The sequence below is a fragment of the Pistacia vera genome, unplaced genomic scaffold (genome assembly GCF_008641045.1).
Source record: "Pistacia vera cultivar Batoury unplaced genomic scaffold, PisVer_v2 Contig581, whole genome shotgun sequence".
Taxonomy (NCBI): domain Eukaryota; kingdom Viridiplantae; phylum Streptophyta; class Magnoliopsida; order Sapindales; family Anacardiaceae; genus Pistacia; species Pistacia vera.
This window is the reverse complement of record NW_022196425.1, coordinates 759,231-778,370: the sequence shown is the minus strand read 5'-3', so window position 1 is coordinate 778,370 and position 19,140 is coordinate 759,231. Positions and strand designations below refer to the sequence as shown.

At 33.0% G+C, this 19,140-nt stretch overlaps 2 protein-coding genes across 2 annotated transcripts; both read right to left on the bottom strand.

Moving 5' to 3' along the window:
• Positions 1 to 252: 252 nt before the first annotated feature.
• Positions 253 to 2,210, bottom strand: LOC116109509 (probable arabinose 5-phosphate isomerase). The gene is made up of 3 exons (XM_031395732.1): positions 1,537 to 2,210; positions 967 to 1,190; positions 253 to 670 (listed from the first exon to the last, which is right to left on the bottom strand). The coding sequence occupies exons 1-3, from the start codon at positions 2,164 to 2,166 to the stop codon at positions 514 to 516; spliced, it is 1,011 nt and encodes a 336-aa protein (XP_031251592.1). The 5' UTR covers positions 2,167 to 2,210; the 3' UTR covers positions 253 to 513.
• A 10,150-nt stretch (positions 2,211 to 12,360) lies between these two features.
• Positions 12,361 to 13,616, bottom strand: LOC116109514 (protein LIGHT-DEPENDENT SHORT HYPOCOTYLS 3-like). The gene has a single exon (XM_031395739.1). It carries the CDS (start codon positions 13,389 to 13,391, stop codon positions 12,810 to 12,812), a length of 582 nt encoding a protein of 193 aa, XP_031251599.1. The 5' UTR covers positions 13,392 to 13,616; the 3' UTR covers positions 12,361 to 12,809.
• Between the last annotated feature and the right edge of the window lie 5,524 nt (positions 13,617 to 19,140).

Here is a 19,140-nt window from a genome sequence, read left to right as displayed (position 1 = left end):
ACGGGCAACACCAACACATTTCAGAATTCATATTACACCTCAATGAGTTGGGAGTGTAATGGATTGTCTTTTTCATTCGATTAGACAAGATTCACATCATCAGAAAAGTATGTGATTCACTAACCTCAAATTATTTAACAGACGTGATTTATCGAAAGTTTCCACATTCATCAATTATTGAGATCTAAGTTAGGTATATTCCAGATTTCAACTTTCACTTTTTTCTTCTCGTGATAATGACGAAAACCCACATGTAGTAATGATTCTTGTAAGCCAAAAAGAAACCAGTTTCTCGTTTCTAATGAATACAAACTCACACACTTTCTCCATAGACCTGTAATTCTTTTGTAATGATATTTTCCCTTTAATCTATTTGTTATTTATAGCATAATAGTAAAGCTCTAAGGGGAGTACAAAGAACCAACCAATCGGGTGATTAAAAATTTTAACAGAAACAAAGAATCGTGCCACAGCTAATACTCAGAATACCCACAAGGAAGGCTGCTACACAAATCAAAGGCCAGCTGAAACTAATCCGTGCAAAGTGATAATTCCAATCAATAAATTTTGGTCATTAATCACAGGCAAAAATTGTACAGGAGATGGTGGTGATTCCATCTTCTGCATGGCTTCCACTGCCATTGCATCTGGGCCTATTGCTCTTGGGTTCCTGATAATAAAAAAAAACAAAACAAAAAAAAAACATGAAACAGTTGTAAGCTTCCATTAATTGCAAAAGATGGGTGTGCGCATATAGGTGTTTCCACTTTCCACCCACTTAATTATTGATCACCTTTTGCTCATTGTCATTGAGCAAAATGGTGAGAAACTATAAGCTTCCATTACTAAAATTATACAAACTACATTGGAATTTTCAAGCTGCTATATAATGTAATCTGTGGTGCACAAGTGAGGTAAATCTCTATAGTGAATAAAACAAAATGAATTAAATATCAGTTCATTTACCTGTTACACATTTCACCCACAGTGAGCTTAAAGATGCCCTCTCCACTAGCCTTGAGAGTGCGCCGCAAATCACCATCGGTAAATGTCCCAATCAGGTGATAATTTTCATCAATAACAAGCAGACACCCACATCCTTTACTGGTGAGTTCCACCAACTGATCCATTATCATATCTCCCTCTTTACAAACTGGAAGCTCATCCTGTTTCTTCATCACATCTTTCACCTGCACCCCCAAACACACACACCGACAACTAAATAATCACTATCACATTATTACCAATCCAATAAGAAAACACCTAAGATCAAGCACAACTAGGAGATCTAAAACTCAAATAGTTACATACACAATTTCCAAACTTTTGGTGGTAAAATTTCACTTTCAAAGGTACTGCTACCCAAATTAAACAATTAACCGAGTAATTGAAATGAATAAGTCCTAAATTTACCCAAATGCCAAAAGATTATCTACAGCAACTTATACATTGCATATAAAATCAGTGGAAAATTCAAATTCAATCAATAACATATCAAGTCTTCATAAAAGATCCACAAATTAATCCGAATCTGACCTTAAAAATCAAGCTTTTTCCGATCCTTCCAGCCGGATGATTAGCTGCATACTCTTCTTTGCTCAAATTCCTAGCGCCCATCATAGCAATCGCCACCGTGTCCCCAAACACCATCTGAATGGCCGTCGACGTAACCGGCGCCAAATCAAACGGACACAACTCCCTCTCAACCGGCAAATGCACGTTCATATCACAAACATTCGCAAGCGCATTACCCTCAACCGAAGTCACCGACACCAGATACGCACCCTTAGCCTTGGCGCACGGGACGACTCTCAACAACTCCTCCGTGTTTCCGCTCTTACTAAACAGAACCAAAACGTCTTGATCGTTCAAGATCCCGATATCGCCGTGAAGGGCGTCAACAGGGTTGAGAAAACTGGACTTGATGCCGAGAGAGATCAATGTCTGGGAGATTTTGTTGGCGACGAATCCGGACTTACCGACACCTGTAAAATAGATTGTACCCCGACATTTGAGGAGGGTTTGGGTGAAAGACAAGGTTTGAGGCAAGGAAAGGTGTTGGAAAAAGTAGTTAAGGTGGTTTTGTTGGGATTTGAAAAGGTTTAAGAGGGTTGTTTCAGAGATTTTGGGAGATGGGAAGTCTAGAGATGGAGGGAGAGAGCCCATTGTTTGTTGTTTGGGTTTCGGATCTACTAGTGTATAGTAGAAGACAATGATATTTAACGGGAATGGCGGGGTGGGAGTTTGGTAAATGCCGTTATTTTTCGCGGTAATGATGTGAACGAAGAAACTAGAAAGTGATTTCATGTCGGTGGTGTGATAAGGTTTTTGCTGGCATTAAATATGCTGATTTTTTGAAAGAATGGATTGGATGATATTTGTTTCTATTTTCATTTACAAAATGGAAATTTTGTTTTAAGGAAACAAAATTTTTATTTATGTAAGACCAATTTTTGGCACTTCTTCACTTGCAGCTTGCAATGGTTAGTTCAAATAGTGGTGTGATGAACTGGAAATTATATAATAGTAAGAGCCCAAATCAAATTGAGCTTTGTGGGCTTTAGTAATGCCGAATTACCCATTAACAGGGTTTAGTTGGGTCGGGCTCAATAACTCAGCCCAGACCTAAAACTAATAATGTCAAAACATAACTTCGTATAATTCGAGATTGGGAGTTCCACACATTTGAAATTAAAAATACATCTTTCCCTATAAGATGAACCTTGTGCTAAAGTGAAAGGTTAACCAACAGATTACAGAGCTCTAAATGCACAAAAGAAAGGGTTCATGTGTTGAGAAAACATGGTTGTGCTTTTTGGGGCAAGATTAATGTTGAAGAGGAACAAGGACCCAACAAAGGCTATGGAGTAAACAGTATTGGGCCTGTAGAGAGGTCCGCAATTCCAAACAGTATGAGAAAGAAAATTATTGAGACACAATCGGCAATGAGCACATACAGTAGAACAGAAACAAATAATTTCATATTAACGAACCCTCGTTATTACTGAAACATGTACATATGTCAAATTTACATTAAATCATATTTATTGTTCTATTGCATGATGGATCCTCTTTACGTAAAAGATAAGTTTGCATAGTTTCTTTTTCTTCCGATCAATTAAATCTATGCCTGGCTCTAGCTGTCTTAGTAATTAATTATACGTCTATCATTTTCTTTCTTTCACAGTCAATCAAGTTTTCTTATATCGGTGACAGAGTTGACTGGTCTGAAGTCTGAACACAAACAATGACTTAATTAAATTAAACCCATCTGTCTTTCTGGTGCGGTCCATCATCTTCAAGATTCAAAAGTTTCTCTGAATGATTGGTCCACTTCGTAAATCAGTATTGGCCTGATAGTTGATAATATCAATCAACTTCAAATTCTAATTAATATATATTATAGCTCTTTGCTTCAAACTTAATATGCACATAATACAAATATTATTCGTTTTAAAGTATATATGCTCACATTACATATTAAGACTACTGTGTGCCCTAAGATTGTAAACATTAGGGTTTTCTAGATTTCTGAAGTTATAAATGCTTACATGCTCCTATCCAGCATGAAATTCAAAGATATGTATAGCGTGGTACATCTCTATAAATGGCAATTTGTGAATGGCATTGACTGAAAAAGTAAAAGCTAAGTTAACCATAGATTTAGCAAGATCAATGACCAATTAACTAAAGGGCTGAAGACTGCCAAAGACAAGCAGGGCCCGACGTTAATTGCCCTTGCTCTTTACCACACTCACAATGTAGATTTGCCTAAGCTTGCTTACTCATGCATGCTAATTTGTACAATAAGGTATCAGATATTCCCATCCTTATAAATAATCAGACTGAGTTTTCATTTTGGAAGTATATGTGAAAGTGAGTAAAAATAAGAAAACAAAACGCGGGCTGTTAATCTTGACTGAAAAGCGCTATTGAAGACAAACGGATAGCTGCTGAGAATTCGTCATCTTTCTATGGAAACAGAACTACTACAAAATCAACTGATAAAAAACAGTACAAATTACAGTCTTAAGAAGCAAGCTGCCTACAACAGACACGTGGTAAACAGTTGATGAACTGCGTGGAACGGAAGTGGCAGGGTCCAATCTACATCAGATAATACATTTATATAAATGCGATTAATTGACCCGCTCTGCATTCTGCCAAAAATCAAAGCATGCGGTTGAAGAAGGGGCCCCCTCTCTCCTCCTTTTTTCTTCATTGAGTGCATGTGCATCCTACCTAAGCTTTGGTAGCTAGTAATTGAATTGAAACTGATGTTGGACTGGACAAGTTAAACGTCTGATAAAAATAGAGTTTCCGTTTACGGCTGGTCCATCTCTGTCAATGTCAATCATTCAAACCAAAACAAAGTTATTAGGTAGCTAGATGAATATAATTATATGGGAGACATCTGAATCTCGTTTGGCAATGAGAACAGACTTAAAGCTTAAATGGGAAGAAAAGGAAACTATTAAGTCTGCGTCAACGACAATGGACTTCGATTTCTGTGCTTTTTTGTCATTTCTGAATACACCACTTCAATAATTGTCCACACTTGGTTGCTTCTGCTAGAGAAACTATCCAGCTGTCGTATTAGTTTGTAATCCATTCCTAGGGGTGGTGACCTTATAATATAGGAGTAACTATTATTTAACTCCTTTTTGTCTTTCGGGGTAAAATAAGTGGAGTTTGTTTTTACTTAAAGAAAAAAGAATTAAGTGGGACCCATGTAGAATCTCACATTCTTATAAAGCCACGGCAGTTGCTTCAATGTGACATGACATCTGCGAAAATATTATTTATACTTTCAAGAAAACAAAAGGAAATTATTTTACTATTTCTTTACTTCAAACTTTAAAACAAAATGTCCGTATGATAAAGTATTTTTTATGTAAATCAAACCGCTAAAAGTGGAATGTATGGACCCATCCCACCAACAACGTCTAAGATTTTGACTGTTTTGGACCCCATTTAGGTAATTAAAAACATTAAAAAAGAGATTAAAGGTGATGATGAGGACGCGACAAGGATCCTGTACGGTCCACACACACCGAGGGCAAATTGATCCTACCGTTAAAAGATGGGAAATTAGGTGTGGTTGGCGCCTTGGCGGTGAGATTAGTAATGTGCTGTGGTAAATTTTAATAACAGTAGGCTTTAAGTAAGTACGTGTCACAGTAGCCGACATAAATGACAGGTTTGCACGTGGGGCTAGCACGGTTGGTGGGGTCCTGGGTCAAATCAGGGACCCACCTGTATATTTTTGTCAAATTAAACGTCCCGTCGGATTGACCGTAGAATGCGGGATTCTCGTACGAGTGAGTGATTTTGAATTTTGTGTATTGCGATGCTGCCTATTCTTGGTAATTTCCAATTGCATGGAAGGAGATGGAATTACCCAAACATATTTACCTCGTTTGTATAAATTTTTACCATTCAAATACAAATACATAATGTTGGTCGTCCCCGTCCTCAACGGGTAATTATTTTCTGACATTGTTTTAATATGGATTCAATTTGTTTTGCCGTAAATACTTATAATCACCATCGATGGAGGGCAAAACATAATTTTAATCTGAAGAAAATCATGGTAAATTGACGTCTTCATCAATCACTTTTTTACAATTTCTAAAATATTTGTTAGAAAACTTAATTCAGAATTTACGGAGAACTTTTTCTTGAACTTTGTCAAAAAGCTCTACTCCAGAATAATATTATATCATTCATTGAAAGAAGACAAATCTTAAGTCCGTCTGTATTAAAAGTATAGATAAAGTGAACTGAAATCAAATTGAATCGAAAATGTGTTGGATTAAAATAAATGTAAAAAGAATAGGGAAAATGGAGAAGCTTGACACTCAATTTGGAGGGCTGGGATCTTGCGCGGGTGTGAAAGGATGTGCTAATCCGGTGTGGGGTTGTTTATGCAAAGAATTGAAAAGTTGTGTTTAGATCTTTTAACTGCGAAGTGCAGTAAGTTAGTGTGGCAGGAGGGACCTTCTTTAACAGAGAGAAGGGTGCATGCATAAGTTTAAATCAATGATTCATCACACACTATATTGGGAAGGTAAATTTTGGCAGACTTACTGCCACCCAAATTAACCCTCATTTCCATTTTCTACAGTTGCCGCAGTGGCTGACACCAGCAGCTAGCTAGTACGTATGCCACTATATTATCACATCACTCCAGAATTTGCTAGAAAATTTCATTTGATTTTACTCTTCATTTCCTTGTTTATTCTCTACGTATATATCCACTGCCACTCCTTCTTCACCAGAAGTTGCTTTAATTTCAAAATTAAATGAATCACGGTGGACCTGTTAAAGCTTAAACATTACTGTTTACTGGGTCAGATTATAATTACTTAAATAAAAATTAAAAAAAAAATGGAGATGATTATAAATTATAATTACTCCTTTGAATGTTATTACTATAAGAGAAATATTCAACATAAAAAGTTACTCAACCTTGAAGCCTTGCTGTGACGGTTCATGTCTTTTCTTGCGCTTAGTTCTTTTCTTTTCCGGTTTTGAGAACTGGACGGCTTGAAGTCTGTGATGAGATGACTGCTCATTACAGTTAAATATTCAAGGTCCTCATCTAAATCTAACACATGTTAAAATATAATTTTGTTGTTCTTAATTAATTAAATATGAAAGATGTGTGTGTTCCAATTCTTGAATTATGGTTGCGCTTTTATAAGAGAGTATCTGCTTACAATCAATTGATTACCAAAAAGTTCAATGTACATAAAATCTTTTTATAGTCATAACGGTGTCACTAATTAATTTATTACTATGAAAAGTAAAACCTTTATAAAATCATAATGGTGGGACTAAATAATTTTATTACTATAAGAAAGTTATAATTTAATAGAGGTGTAGTTACAAAAATTTCTTATTTTATAATTCATATTTTAGTAGTACAATATTAAGATTTCAATTCATATTTTAATAGTATTATGATTTCAATTCAGCGTTTCAAATACCTACTTTTTAAACGAATAGAATATCGTATCTTAGAACAGCAAAGATAAGTGTCCTTGATGAAATTGTAAATACAATTGCTGCATGGGTTAACTGATATGAAGCCATAGATAATTGTTAATTGTTTTAAGCATTACAAGGTTAGGCCCCCTGATGTCGATGAATTACAAGTTATAAATAAAGTGGATGAGAAGAATCAAAAAGTCATTGTAGAATTGAGTGATCAGACTTGACAACTTCATTACACTAATCGAATGGATATTAATGTCTTTCTCAATAATTCAAATGAGCAATAAGTCATGTATACTTCAACTGAAGAAGAAACCATTGCTACAAGTACCCAAGAAAAGAAAAGAAATCATCATGAAGATGATAGTACGGAAATACAAAAAGTTTCGTAATAAGAAGCTTCAAACATACTTGAGTAGCTATAAATATTTTAGCTTCAATAAGAACATGTTTATGCTAGCAAGTAATGTACTCGCAAGTTAAAAGATGTGGTAACAACTCTAAAGTATAAGTCATTCTCCAAAACAATTTTAAATAAATATTTTATTTCATTGTAAACCTTTAATGTAACAAATAATATATTTTTTTTTTACAATATACGCATAATTATTACTATGTATTTCATCTTAAACCTTTAATGTAACAAATAATATATTTTTTCTTTTTTTTGCAATGTACACGTAATTATTATTATGCAGAGACAACTTTCCTTAAGACAGGAATTAGAAAAATTATAACTTACTACAATGTGTAGTTTATTATTATTTATAATTATCCCAAGTTGGGAATATAATTTTTTATGATTATGTAGAGTTTATTCTTATATAGANCTGCTTCTTCACCAGAAGTTGCTTTAATTTCAAAATTAAATGAATCACGGTGGAACTGTTAAAGCTTAAACATTACTGTTTACTGGGTCAGATTATAATTACTTAAATAAAAATTAAAAAAAAAAAAAAAAAAAAAGGAGATGATTATAATTACTCCTTTGAATGTTATTACTATAAGAGAAATATTCAACATAAAAAGTTACTCAACCTTGAAGCCTTGCTGTGACGGTTCATGTCTTTTCTTGCGCTTAGTTCTTTTCTTTTCCAGTTTTGAGAACTGGACGGCTTGAAGTCTGTGATGAGATGACTGCACATTACAGTTAAATATTCAAGGTCCTCGTCTAAATCTAACACATGTTAAAATATAATTTTGTTGTTCTTAATTAATTAAATATGAAAGATGTGTGTGTTCCAATTCTTCAATTATGGTTTCGCTTTTATAAGAGAGGATCTGCTTACAATCATTTTATTACCAAAAAATTCAAACAGTAAAACCTCTCTATAATCATAATGATGGGATTAATTAATTTTATTATTACGAAGAGTAAAACTTTTTTATAATCATAATGATTGAACTAAATAATTTTATTACTATGAAGAGGTTATAATTTAATAGAGGTGTAGTTACAAAAATTTCTTATTTTATAATTCATGTTTTAGTAATACAGTATTAAGATTTCAATTCATATTTTAATAGTATTATAATTTTAATTAAGTGTTTCAATTGCCTATTTTTTAAACGAATAGAAGATCGTGTCTTAAAACAGCAAAGATAAGTGTCATTGATGAAATTGTAAATACAGTTGCTGCATGGTTAAACTGATATGAAGTCACAGACAATTGCTAATTGTTTTAAGCATTACAAAGTTAAGACCACTGATGTCGATGAATTGCAAGTTATAAATAAAGTGGATGAGAAAAATCAAAAAATCATTGTAGAATTAAGTGATCATATTTGACAACTTCACTACACTAATCGAATGGATATTAATGTCTTCTTCAATAATTCAAATGAGCAACAAGTCATGTATACTTCAATCGAAGAAGAAATCATTGCTACAATTACCCAAGAAAAGAAAATAAATAATCATGAAGATGATAGTACGGAAATACAAAAAGTTTCATGCCAAGAAGCTCCAAACATGCTTGAGTAGCTATAAATATTTTGGCTTCAACAAGAACATGTCCATATTAGCGAGTAATGTACTCGCTAGTTAAAAGATGTGATAACAACTCTAAAGCATAAGTCATTCTCCTAAACAATTTTAAATAAATATTTTATTTCATCTTAAACCTTTAATGTAACAAATAATATATTTTTTTGCAATATATACATAATTATTATTACGTAGAGGTAACTTTCCTTAAGATAGGAATTAGAAAAATTATAATTTATTACAATGTGGAGTTTATTCTTATTTATAACTATCTTAAGTTGGGAATATAATTTTTTATGACTATATAGAGTTTATTCTTATATTGAGTATCACTATAGAGAAGTTTTATTATATATATATATATATATATATGTATGTCAAGTCATCATTTAGTTAGGATTTGCTTTTCGAATCGATTAGTGGCTTATTAGGATTCCATTATAACTACTAAGTCATTCTTCTATAATTTGCACTTTGTCAATCAGGTCACTCTTTTGAAGGAAGAATTATGGACCCTAGCTAGATCCCTAGATACACCTGAATTAATGATTTTGTGACTATGCCTCTCGACTCTCCAGAGCCATTTTCATATCATTATCAGCATATATATAATTTTTTTGGAAGAAGCCAATTAATCATAGTCTTCTCCTGCTACTGCTGCTGCTTAATTTATTGTTCACCGCTACCTTGTAATTCAAACACTTCAATCCTTGTTTCAGTTATGGTGATCTTCATCCTTGTTTCAACACTTTAATGTCACCGCAATAATTAAGCAAGTTATCTGCTTTTCACATGAACACTTGGCTTCACTAGTTTAGGGTAATGATTTCATCCATGAAACAAATTGCAAAAATTGTCCATTGATGGATTATGATCAAATCTCTAGTCATTCAAAAGATTCTTTTCGCTTCCATCTTTACTAATGTGAAAGAAAGCTAGGCCCATCGAGAACGTTTTGTCGGTAACTTTTAAGAATGATGATGATGATGATGATAACGATAATAATGAAATAATGTTATTTCTTCTTTACTTTTAGTCTGTCACACGTTATGATAAAAAGAAATATATATATATATATAGGAATCAAATTACAAGCGGAACTCATATATAATGTTTATACATGATAATTCCCATATAATCTAATACTAGTTAATTTAACACCCTAAAATAATCTAGTTATTAATAACCTAGTAAGAGACTCTGATGTCACATATCACTCACAAGAGAATAACTTAACAAGTCGATAGAAATATAGGAAAGTTGTACGACAATCACATTTACTCGAATTTTCCTCACGATTACCATCCAAACTACACCTTCTCTTCCTCTTAACACATGAACATAAAAATGCAATGAATGAAGAGGTGGTAATTTAGATAATCCAGTCATTTGTAACGTCTCTAACGAATTTAAAGAAAGCATTCTGTAGTTGCCCTAAACTTTTATATAGTCAATTGAGGAAGTTATTTACCTGCCCTTATTCTTGGTAACCTTCATTTATAACACATTATGTAAATGTTTCACAATTAATTCTAGAGTACTATGTTACATACATCACCATTCAAATTTAAACAGTGATGCCAAAGTTATCAAAATAGAGACGAGAGCTTCAATTCTGCGATCTGCGACCTGGATGACCATACCCGGCCCTATAGAGCAAAGAGAGACCTAACTGCCAAAAGTGATGAGCTGAACTTTCTTTTCAGTTGAACAGTAATGTAACCAGATCATAAATTAATTTTTATAAACCAATTGAAAAACGACATGCATTATGACTTGATATGAACAATGGAGAAGAGCGAATTAGATGATCGATAACTGCAGGATCAAGATCTCAAATCTGAAGATAACTATTTCAGCCAAAACCATTAACCAGCATTAATTCTTAGCACATGTAAACAAAGACAGATAGTTGATGGTGAAGAATTAACTCAGATGATAAGTGAGTCACATATCACTGAAGAACACACACATCAGGCACAAATATAACCTTCAGACATGTATTTTATCGTCTCCATGGCAGTGGAATCAATTAATGACAATTAGTTAAAATAAAAAGAGAAATGAAATCACTTTTGGAGTAAGTTAATCCTAAGGAAGCTGAATTCATCGCAGGCTAGATATGTATGTTGAGAAATGAGAGAGTAATGCTTTTGATATTACATTAATATGAGGAGGTCCCTTAATACAAAAATTAAACCATATTATAATCACAGCATGATAAACTAAAATGATTAGGGGCACCTATATAGATCTCCTCTATGCGTCAAAGTGGCAGTTTCATACCCCACTAGAATCGCTTAAAAGAAAAGAAGGTTCTCTAGCATCTGTTCCATTTACCATTAGTGTTTTCCTTCTTAGCCAATGGCTCATATATACAATCAAACACTTATTCTTCTCCGAACATGAGCGGGATTATGCTAATTCTTCTTTTAAGCCTAATATAATCAGAAAATCCAAAAGGGATGGCCGTATCAACCAATCACAGATCAACTGTCGGCCAAATTGATTAAGAAAAATTTTCCCTCGAATCTCATGCATAACTTCCTTTCTTAATTGCCTAAATGCACTATGAGCATCAAATATTCAATAACAGCAAACAATGGATGTTAAGTACTTTTTGTCCCTTATCTATGCACCTCTAATCTAAATACATGTCCAACTAAATTTCACTTGATTGGAAATCTAACTAGTTTCCACTGTTTAATGGTTCTTGTGGTCACTGTAATTTATTTCATCGAGTAATTGTCTTTCCTTTTTTCTTAAAAAACTGAAACCGATATGTCAAATAAGAGAAAATTTTACATGTAACTTTACTGATATAGTTTAGAGTATTTAATTTAACAAATAAATCAAACCCATAGTTAACCAGAAAGAAATCAAATTGTCTGCCATTTTCATTGTTTCTGGCCTTCACCTGAGCCTGAAATGACAGCACTAGTGAAACGACATTTATCAATTAATTGAAAAAATTCCAGGGCCACTGTCAAGTTTTCGTTGGCAAAAGTGCGATGTTAATAACTTCAATCAATACTATATTAATAAGGGCTTGGAGTTTTAACTTCACACACTATAAATTATAAACCATGCATATAATATAAGTATTCGAACAGTAAAGGATTTAAAGTGACAACACACTATAAGTCAGATATAAAGAGTAGCAGAGATGAGAAACTGAGCACCAGCTGCAACCCAGTCATCTTAGACATATATATCCATATAAATATATTATAAGAAACATCTGACATATTATTCTTAAAGTAAAGTAGTTTCAAAGATTTAACAACCACGAACTGAATTGCCAACACCCATTCATGAATTAGGAAATTAAACATTATGTAAAAGAAAGAGAGTAAGAGAAAGGGACGAAGAAATACATATATAATCTGCAAATCTAATACTTGACATAGATGAATATTCAAGTACATAAAACGAGGAGGGCAATTAGATGCTCTCTCGGTTTCACATGGACAATAACTGCTAGTACAATTAATCCTACTACCACTTTTAGAGTATTTAACTACTAGTCTCCTACTGGTAACACCATCACTGTTCGCATCGAAAGCAGATTCAAAGGTATCTCCAGATCTAACCATTTGCTTACTGTCAAACCAAACAGACAGACGACAACAGAGAAAACAAGTAGACTAATTCTACATGTACTAAAGTACCATAATACTAACTCATAATAACCAGAAATAAGAAAATACCCCACATAGATCAAGCAACAAGAAGATAAGAAGAAGTAGAAACTACAACAGACCATACTGTGAAAACTTCTTGCTTACGGATTTTCTTTATTTTCTCTTCTTCCATCATATGTTTAACTTGCACCTGGTTGTGGTGGGAGAAGTGGAATTTGTTGCTGCTGAGGTGGACGCTTACGCTTCTTCTTCTCATAGCTAATCCCTCTTGCTTTAGACTGCAAATCACGAACCTCACGAAGATAAAGCCGCACAGCGCGTGCACCAAATGGGTTAGCCTCAGGTTTCCCACCGTTTTCTTCAAAGGCGGCGCGTAGACGGCCGATGAGCGCGTCGAGACTGCCCCATGCCTGGCGGAGAGGGCAGGGGCAAGGAGCAGGAGGGTTTGGGTGTCCATAGAAAGGGCAGATAGGGGTGTGGACTTTGGTCTTGCCAAACTGATCCAAGTAACGAAGAAATTCAAGGACGTGTGCCCCACTGCAGCGAGAAAGAGAAAGAGGAGGCCTGTGGTTTTTAAGGTATTGACCAAAGGTGTTCCAGTCGCGTCGCTTCTGGTTCTCGTAGCGGCTGGAACTTGTTGGCGATGGAGACGATGAAGAAGGGGCTGCAATAACTGAGTTCTTGTTGGGTGTGGCTAGGTTTGGGGTGAGGCTTCCTGCGTTTTCAGTGTTTGAGTTGTCCATTTCTTGGATTGAATCCATGGAGATGGAGAGCAAGAACTAAGACAACTATCCAATTTTTCTTGTAGTTTATAAGTATGGTACTTCTGTTTGTTCGTACGAGAGGTGTTTTTACTTCTGTTTTTTAGGGTTTTCTCTTTTTGTGATAGGAAGAGAGTACTAGTATAATAATATAGAGAAAGAGAGAAGAGAGAGAAGTAGTTGAGAAGATCGATGGTACTGAATCTTTGGTTTCTTATAATTCTTGCTGCAGTGAATGAGATTTTTTTTTTTGGTTGGCAGATGTTACTGTTGATGAAAACAACCACACACTCATTCAAGAAAAGAAAAGAAAAAATTAAAAAGAAAGAATTATTGATTGATATTACAGAATTTCCATTTTAGAGGAGAGAGATAAAGAGGGAAGAGAAGGAATGGAGCAACAATGAAGATTTAGAAGAGTAATATTGGGTGATGATAGGCTGAATTTGGGTCCGATGAGATTGATGGGAGTGAGTGAGAAGACTCTCTCCCTCTCTTGTAGTTTCTATGTTTGAGTAATACTAGAAAGTTTTGCAGTTTAGTGGAATTTTGGTAGGCTTTGTTTTCAGAAATTGTATCAAGTCATTGTTTTTTTCCTAGAAAAGGAGGAACAACTGACCTCTTATATAGACTTGTTTATGCCTTAACTTTCATTATTCAAGATATATTCTTATTATAGTAAGAGGAAAGAGGTCAAGAACTGTAGCGTTAGGGCTTGTGAAAATGGCAAAATAAATGAAAAAAAAAAAAAAAAAAGAGAGAGAGGGGGGGGGGGGGGGGGGGGGGGGGGGGCGCTGTGAGGTTGAGATGGAGACAGCCAAAAGTTCAAGGGGTAAAATTTAAGTGAATACCATGATTTTGTTTCTTGAAACTGTAGTATTGATGACAGTTCCTTCTCCAACTTACTATTTTGCCCTTTTCAATCGTCCTTTTTCCATCTCTCTCCTCTACAGAATTTTGCTTATGTGTTTTCATAATTTCACAACAGGCGGGAGGAATTTAATCATATAGGTTAATAAATATTTTAATTGTATTTGAGATGGGATTAAGTATTCTTTAGTAAAGAAAAGACAAAATAAAGTGTGAAAAGTTTTATACCAATACCTCATATGATATCAATAATATTAAAGAATCTAAATTCAGATTGCAATAATTAACGTCTTAAATAAGTATATATATTTATATGTAAATGAAGTTGAAGTTCTAAAATAAATTAATTAAAAAAATATATAAGAAATACACACCTCAACAAAAAACACTTCAAATCATTCAATAGTAAAAGATACTTGAACAAAATAACACTTTAAAATCGTTTAAGAGAAAAGATTACTTGAAAATTAAATAAAAAATATTTCTGATAAAAAATTCTATGTATATCATTGTCTACTAATTGAGTAAATATTTAATTTAGAAAGCTCCATTCTAGTACTGGTAATTGGATTGATCAATCTTATTTGTGATGTTGTTTCTTATTTACATGTTAGATATGTAGACTTACGGTCGTATTTTAAATTGCTCTCAGTTGCTCCAATATTACTGCCAGAGTCATTCCTGTCTTCATGACGATGACATGGCAATTGCTGGAATTCTTGAAGGTAATGATATCCTACAAGTTTACCGAATATATATATAAAAAAAAAAAAGTTAGTGCCTGATCTTCACTTTTTTTTTTTTTTCTTGTTTCAGGTCATTTCTAAAAGATGTATTTAATTAAAGAATCAATCGTTCTACATTCTTTATAACTTTACATCCCTTTTAAAAGTTTTTTCTTTTGATAGTGATGAAAAACATTATATGCCATCACTTTGATGATTAATCCCATTTCAATTGTGCGCATTCTCTCATACTAATTCTAAAGAAAATTGAACCTTTAGTCCATAGTTATTTCAAATAACAAACAAAATCTATCATCAAAACCTTTTAGCATTAATAATTAAATTATCATGGTTCATGTAGATAAGAAGATAAAGAATTAATAATCTTCAAGTTTTCAAAAGGTAAGAAAGAAACATGGGTGGCACATAAAAAATGGGATGTCTAATGTCTGGTGAAGTGTTCCAATGGCATTGCATTAATGACATTCTTAATTAGAAACCTTACTAATGAAAAAATCGGAGCCATATAATAATGGAACACAATCTTGGGACAACAAGCTCCTGTGCCACTAACATGTCAATTGTCTCACGGATCAAGTCTACTGTTGATGCACAGTATATATATATATATATTATATATATATAGAGTACAGAGGAACAGAAGGATTGATTGAAATGACAAAAAGAAAAGTTACTAACCACGGTGAAATCATATTTAAGCAATGGGTGGAAAAGCAATGACATGACAGATGATGTAAATAGCTCAGTGAGTGTCGATGGTGATTGATTAAATTAAGAGAGACGACAATAAACGAAGAGACTAGCCACCAAGATGCATCAATTTCATCGAAAGCCTGGAGTTTTTAGTGTGAGGCCATATCTATGTTTTAAGGGTGTTGCAGATAGACCAAGACTTGCATCTTTTGCTCCAAAAAAATAAATAAATAAATAAGACTTCTCGAGGATAGCAATTGATCTGCATTCCAACTAAACCGTTTGCATATATACTTCCAGTTAGGCCTTTGTTTCTATTTGGCGAGTCTCCCTTACACCTGAAAAATATGTCCCATTAAATTGAGTGCTTAATTATTGACTAATTAAATAATTTATTTTTTTAATTAATAATAATTAGTAATCAAAACCAATGCTTTCCTAGTCCTAGCGCAGACAATTTCGAAACCCATGAATTTAGGGAATCATTGGCTTACTCTATAGCTCACCGCCCTTGTTGTCCCTTGCTCCCCATCGAAAACTTCAAACTTACATACACTAATCTTCCTTTACATATTAATTAATGATTTAATACATAAACATGTATACATACTAGAGATTAATCAATTTGGCTTTAGTACACTTTCGAATTACTCTCTTAGCCTTTTCTCTAGACCTAATTCCTTTTATCTCTAAATGTCTATGTACTTAAACTAGTTTGGAAATTTTATTTCTCTTTAGCTGGATTAGTTAAAGAAAAGGATAATTATGCATGAGACTAAATAAACTGTTTTTGTGTTATATTTTAGAGTTATCGACTTTTTCTAACCCAAATAATGGTTTAATAACACTTTCACACCCACGAATTTTTAAAATATCATTTTATTATTTAAATTTATGTTTCGACAACGAACAAAGAGCAAACTTGGTTCATACTATTAAAGCTTTTGAAGATGGGAGATCAATGAGTCTTTTGATGGTAGAATGTTGGATTTTGGTGGTTGGAATTGATCGAAATTTGGCTTGGGAGGGGTGTTTATGCAAACCCTAATCACTCGATTGTCAACGATTAACGAGGTCGACAGGAGTAGGGTTTGAGAGGTTTTGGTAAGTGATAATCAAGAAAGGGAATGATGATGACGTGGGGTCACAATGATGTTGGAATCAGAAACGAAATATAAATTTATATAATAAACTAGTATTTTAAAAGCCATTATTTACTCTATATTTTAAGCATAGACCATGGAAGAGAAAAAAAAAAAGACAAAAAAAAGGTAAGTAATATGTATGATAAATAGTATCATTAAGGTGCTGGTTTAGCCAATTATGGTAAAGACATATCACGTGACAAGTTAATATATACTCACATTAATTTGCAAATTTGGATGTGAGACCAACAATGGACCCATTAAGTGTTGCATTCGAATTACCCCCTTTAGGTAAATTAGAATGGGCAGTTAATAATCAAACTTATGTTTTCATTTATGCCGTTTGTGTATTTAATTAATATAATTGCTATGCAGGAAAGGTATAAACCAGAAGTTTTCGTGGGCCAAAACCTTGCTTAGTTAATTAAATACCTCTTCACTTAGCCACTGTCTTACCAATTTAAGACATATTTACTACTATTAGAAACTTATCAATTAAAAAACTACCCATAATTTGAAAACAATTTATATTTCACTCGATCGCTGTGCAAATTGAGAACACTTTATTCTTGCATCAAATGTATGTGCATAGTAAAACGCAATTATCCATAACCGCCAATTAAATCAGTGACACATATCTATATTTAACTCTTAAATTTGTGATATATTTTTGTTTTCTCGATTCTGGTTAGCTTCTTAAAAGCACACAATGAAATTTATTCACACCAAAAATATTTAAATTTTAACAAATTCCCCGCTATATGGGATGAAATACATTTATTTTCCACTGTATATACAGTAGTTTTGTTAATAAAATAAAGATTATGTCAAGAAATCAATTATATAATTAATTAAACTCATAACAAGCATGAGAGATTATCTTAAAATGACAATAATTAAACTCTTATATATACAAGGTCAAATTCTTCGTGAAGTTATTAATTAATCAAGAGAGCAACTGTGCACATTCATCTTTCCCCGTTTAAATTGCAGTCATGCATGATTCTTAATTTCTTGATATGTTTAAACTATAATTTATAATTAAAAAAAAAAAAAAAAAGTATGTTGTAAGAGGCGAGGAGACATTTGAACAGTACCTAATTGGCGTGTGGCTTGCACAAAGTTAGTGCAGATAAGCACGTGGAGGAAAACCCTCTTGAACCTTGCTGGCTTTTGTTTAAATTCGTAGTAGAACGTATTAAATGTTTGTCTTTGTCAAAGAATGGCAGCTAATTAACGGTAATCACTTCTGAGAAAAACCTCAACTTTGTTAGGCAGAAAGAGAATAAAATTTAAACAACTAAAGAAAAGATGCTTTTTGTTATCATTAAAAATAAATTATGAGTGATAATGTAATAAAAATGATGCATTATATATCTCCAAAATCCCAATAATTATGAATATATATATATATAGATTTAAAAGTATATAATTTCGTAAATATTTGTATTTCTCCTCTTTCCTGTATCCAACAAATCAAATCGTAAAACAATGAATTATTTTTATTGATATTCTTTGTTCTTCTGTTACTTAATTAAGACATTGCACTGAAAAAGAAGCAGACGATACCCAAATCTAACTTATATACTATATGCAAGGGATTTGTCTAAAACTATCAAGAGATGGTCATGGTAGGGTCAAGTTATTGATGAAGATATGTCTTATTTGAGAGAATATAAAATACCACATTCATCTTTATTTTATTGGGTATATTTTGAAATATTTAAAACAATTTTTATGGTTTATCTATAGCATTCCATTGGAAATGACTAATTTAAATTTTTTGCTTTTGAATTTTGAATAGAAACGCTTGAATTATTGTTGTCGGTATGAAGATTGTGATATGATAAAAAGAATATTATTATTCAATTTCTCAGTGTTAATATCAATATTTAGTCCAAATTGATTTGGACCTTTCAACACAATGTCTTAATCATCCAATAAACGATACACAGCTCTTCTTCGTATGCTTAAATACCAATGCCAGCTAAAAGCACATAGAATAAAGCCAGTTCATGAAGTGCTTGTGACAAATATGTGCACTTAAATTTATCATGTTTAATACATTAATGTAAAAATCTTAGAGGCTTAGTAATTAGGTCATCTTTGTTAAGTATATGAAACAGAAGAGGAATATTTGTATTTAAATTAAACTGAATCAAATAACTTATTATATCCAAATTCCATTCCCTAGACAGACTGATGAAAACTCTTTATCACATTTAATTTTTAAGTATTGACCAAATCTTGAATGCACGATCCCAATAGTAAAACACTAGTCAAGTTGTGAAGTTC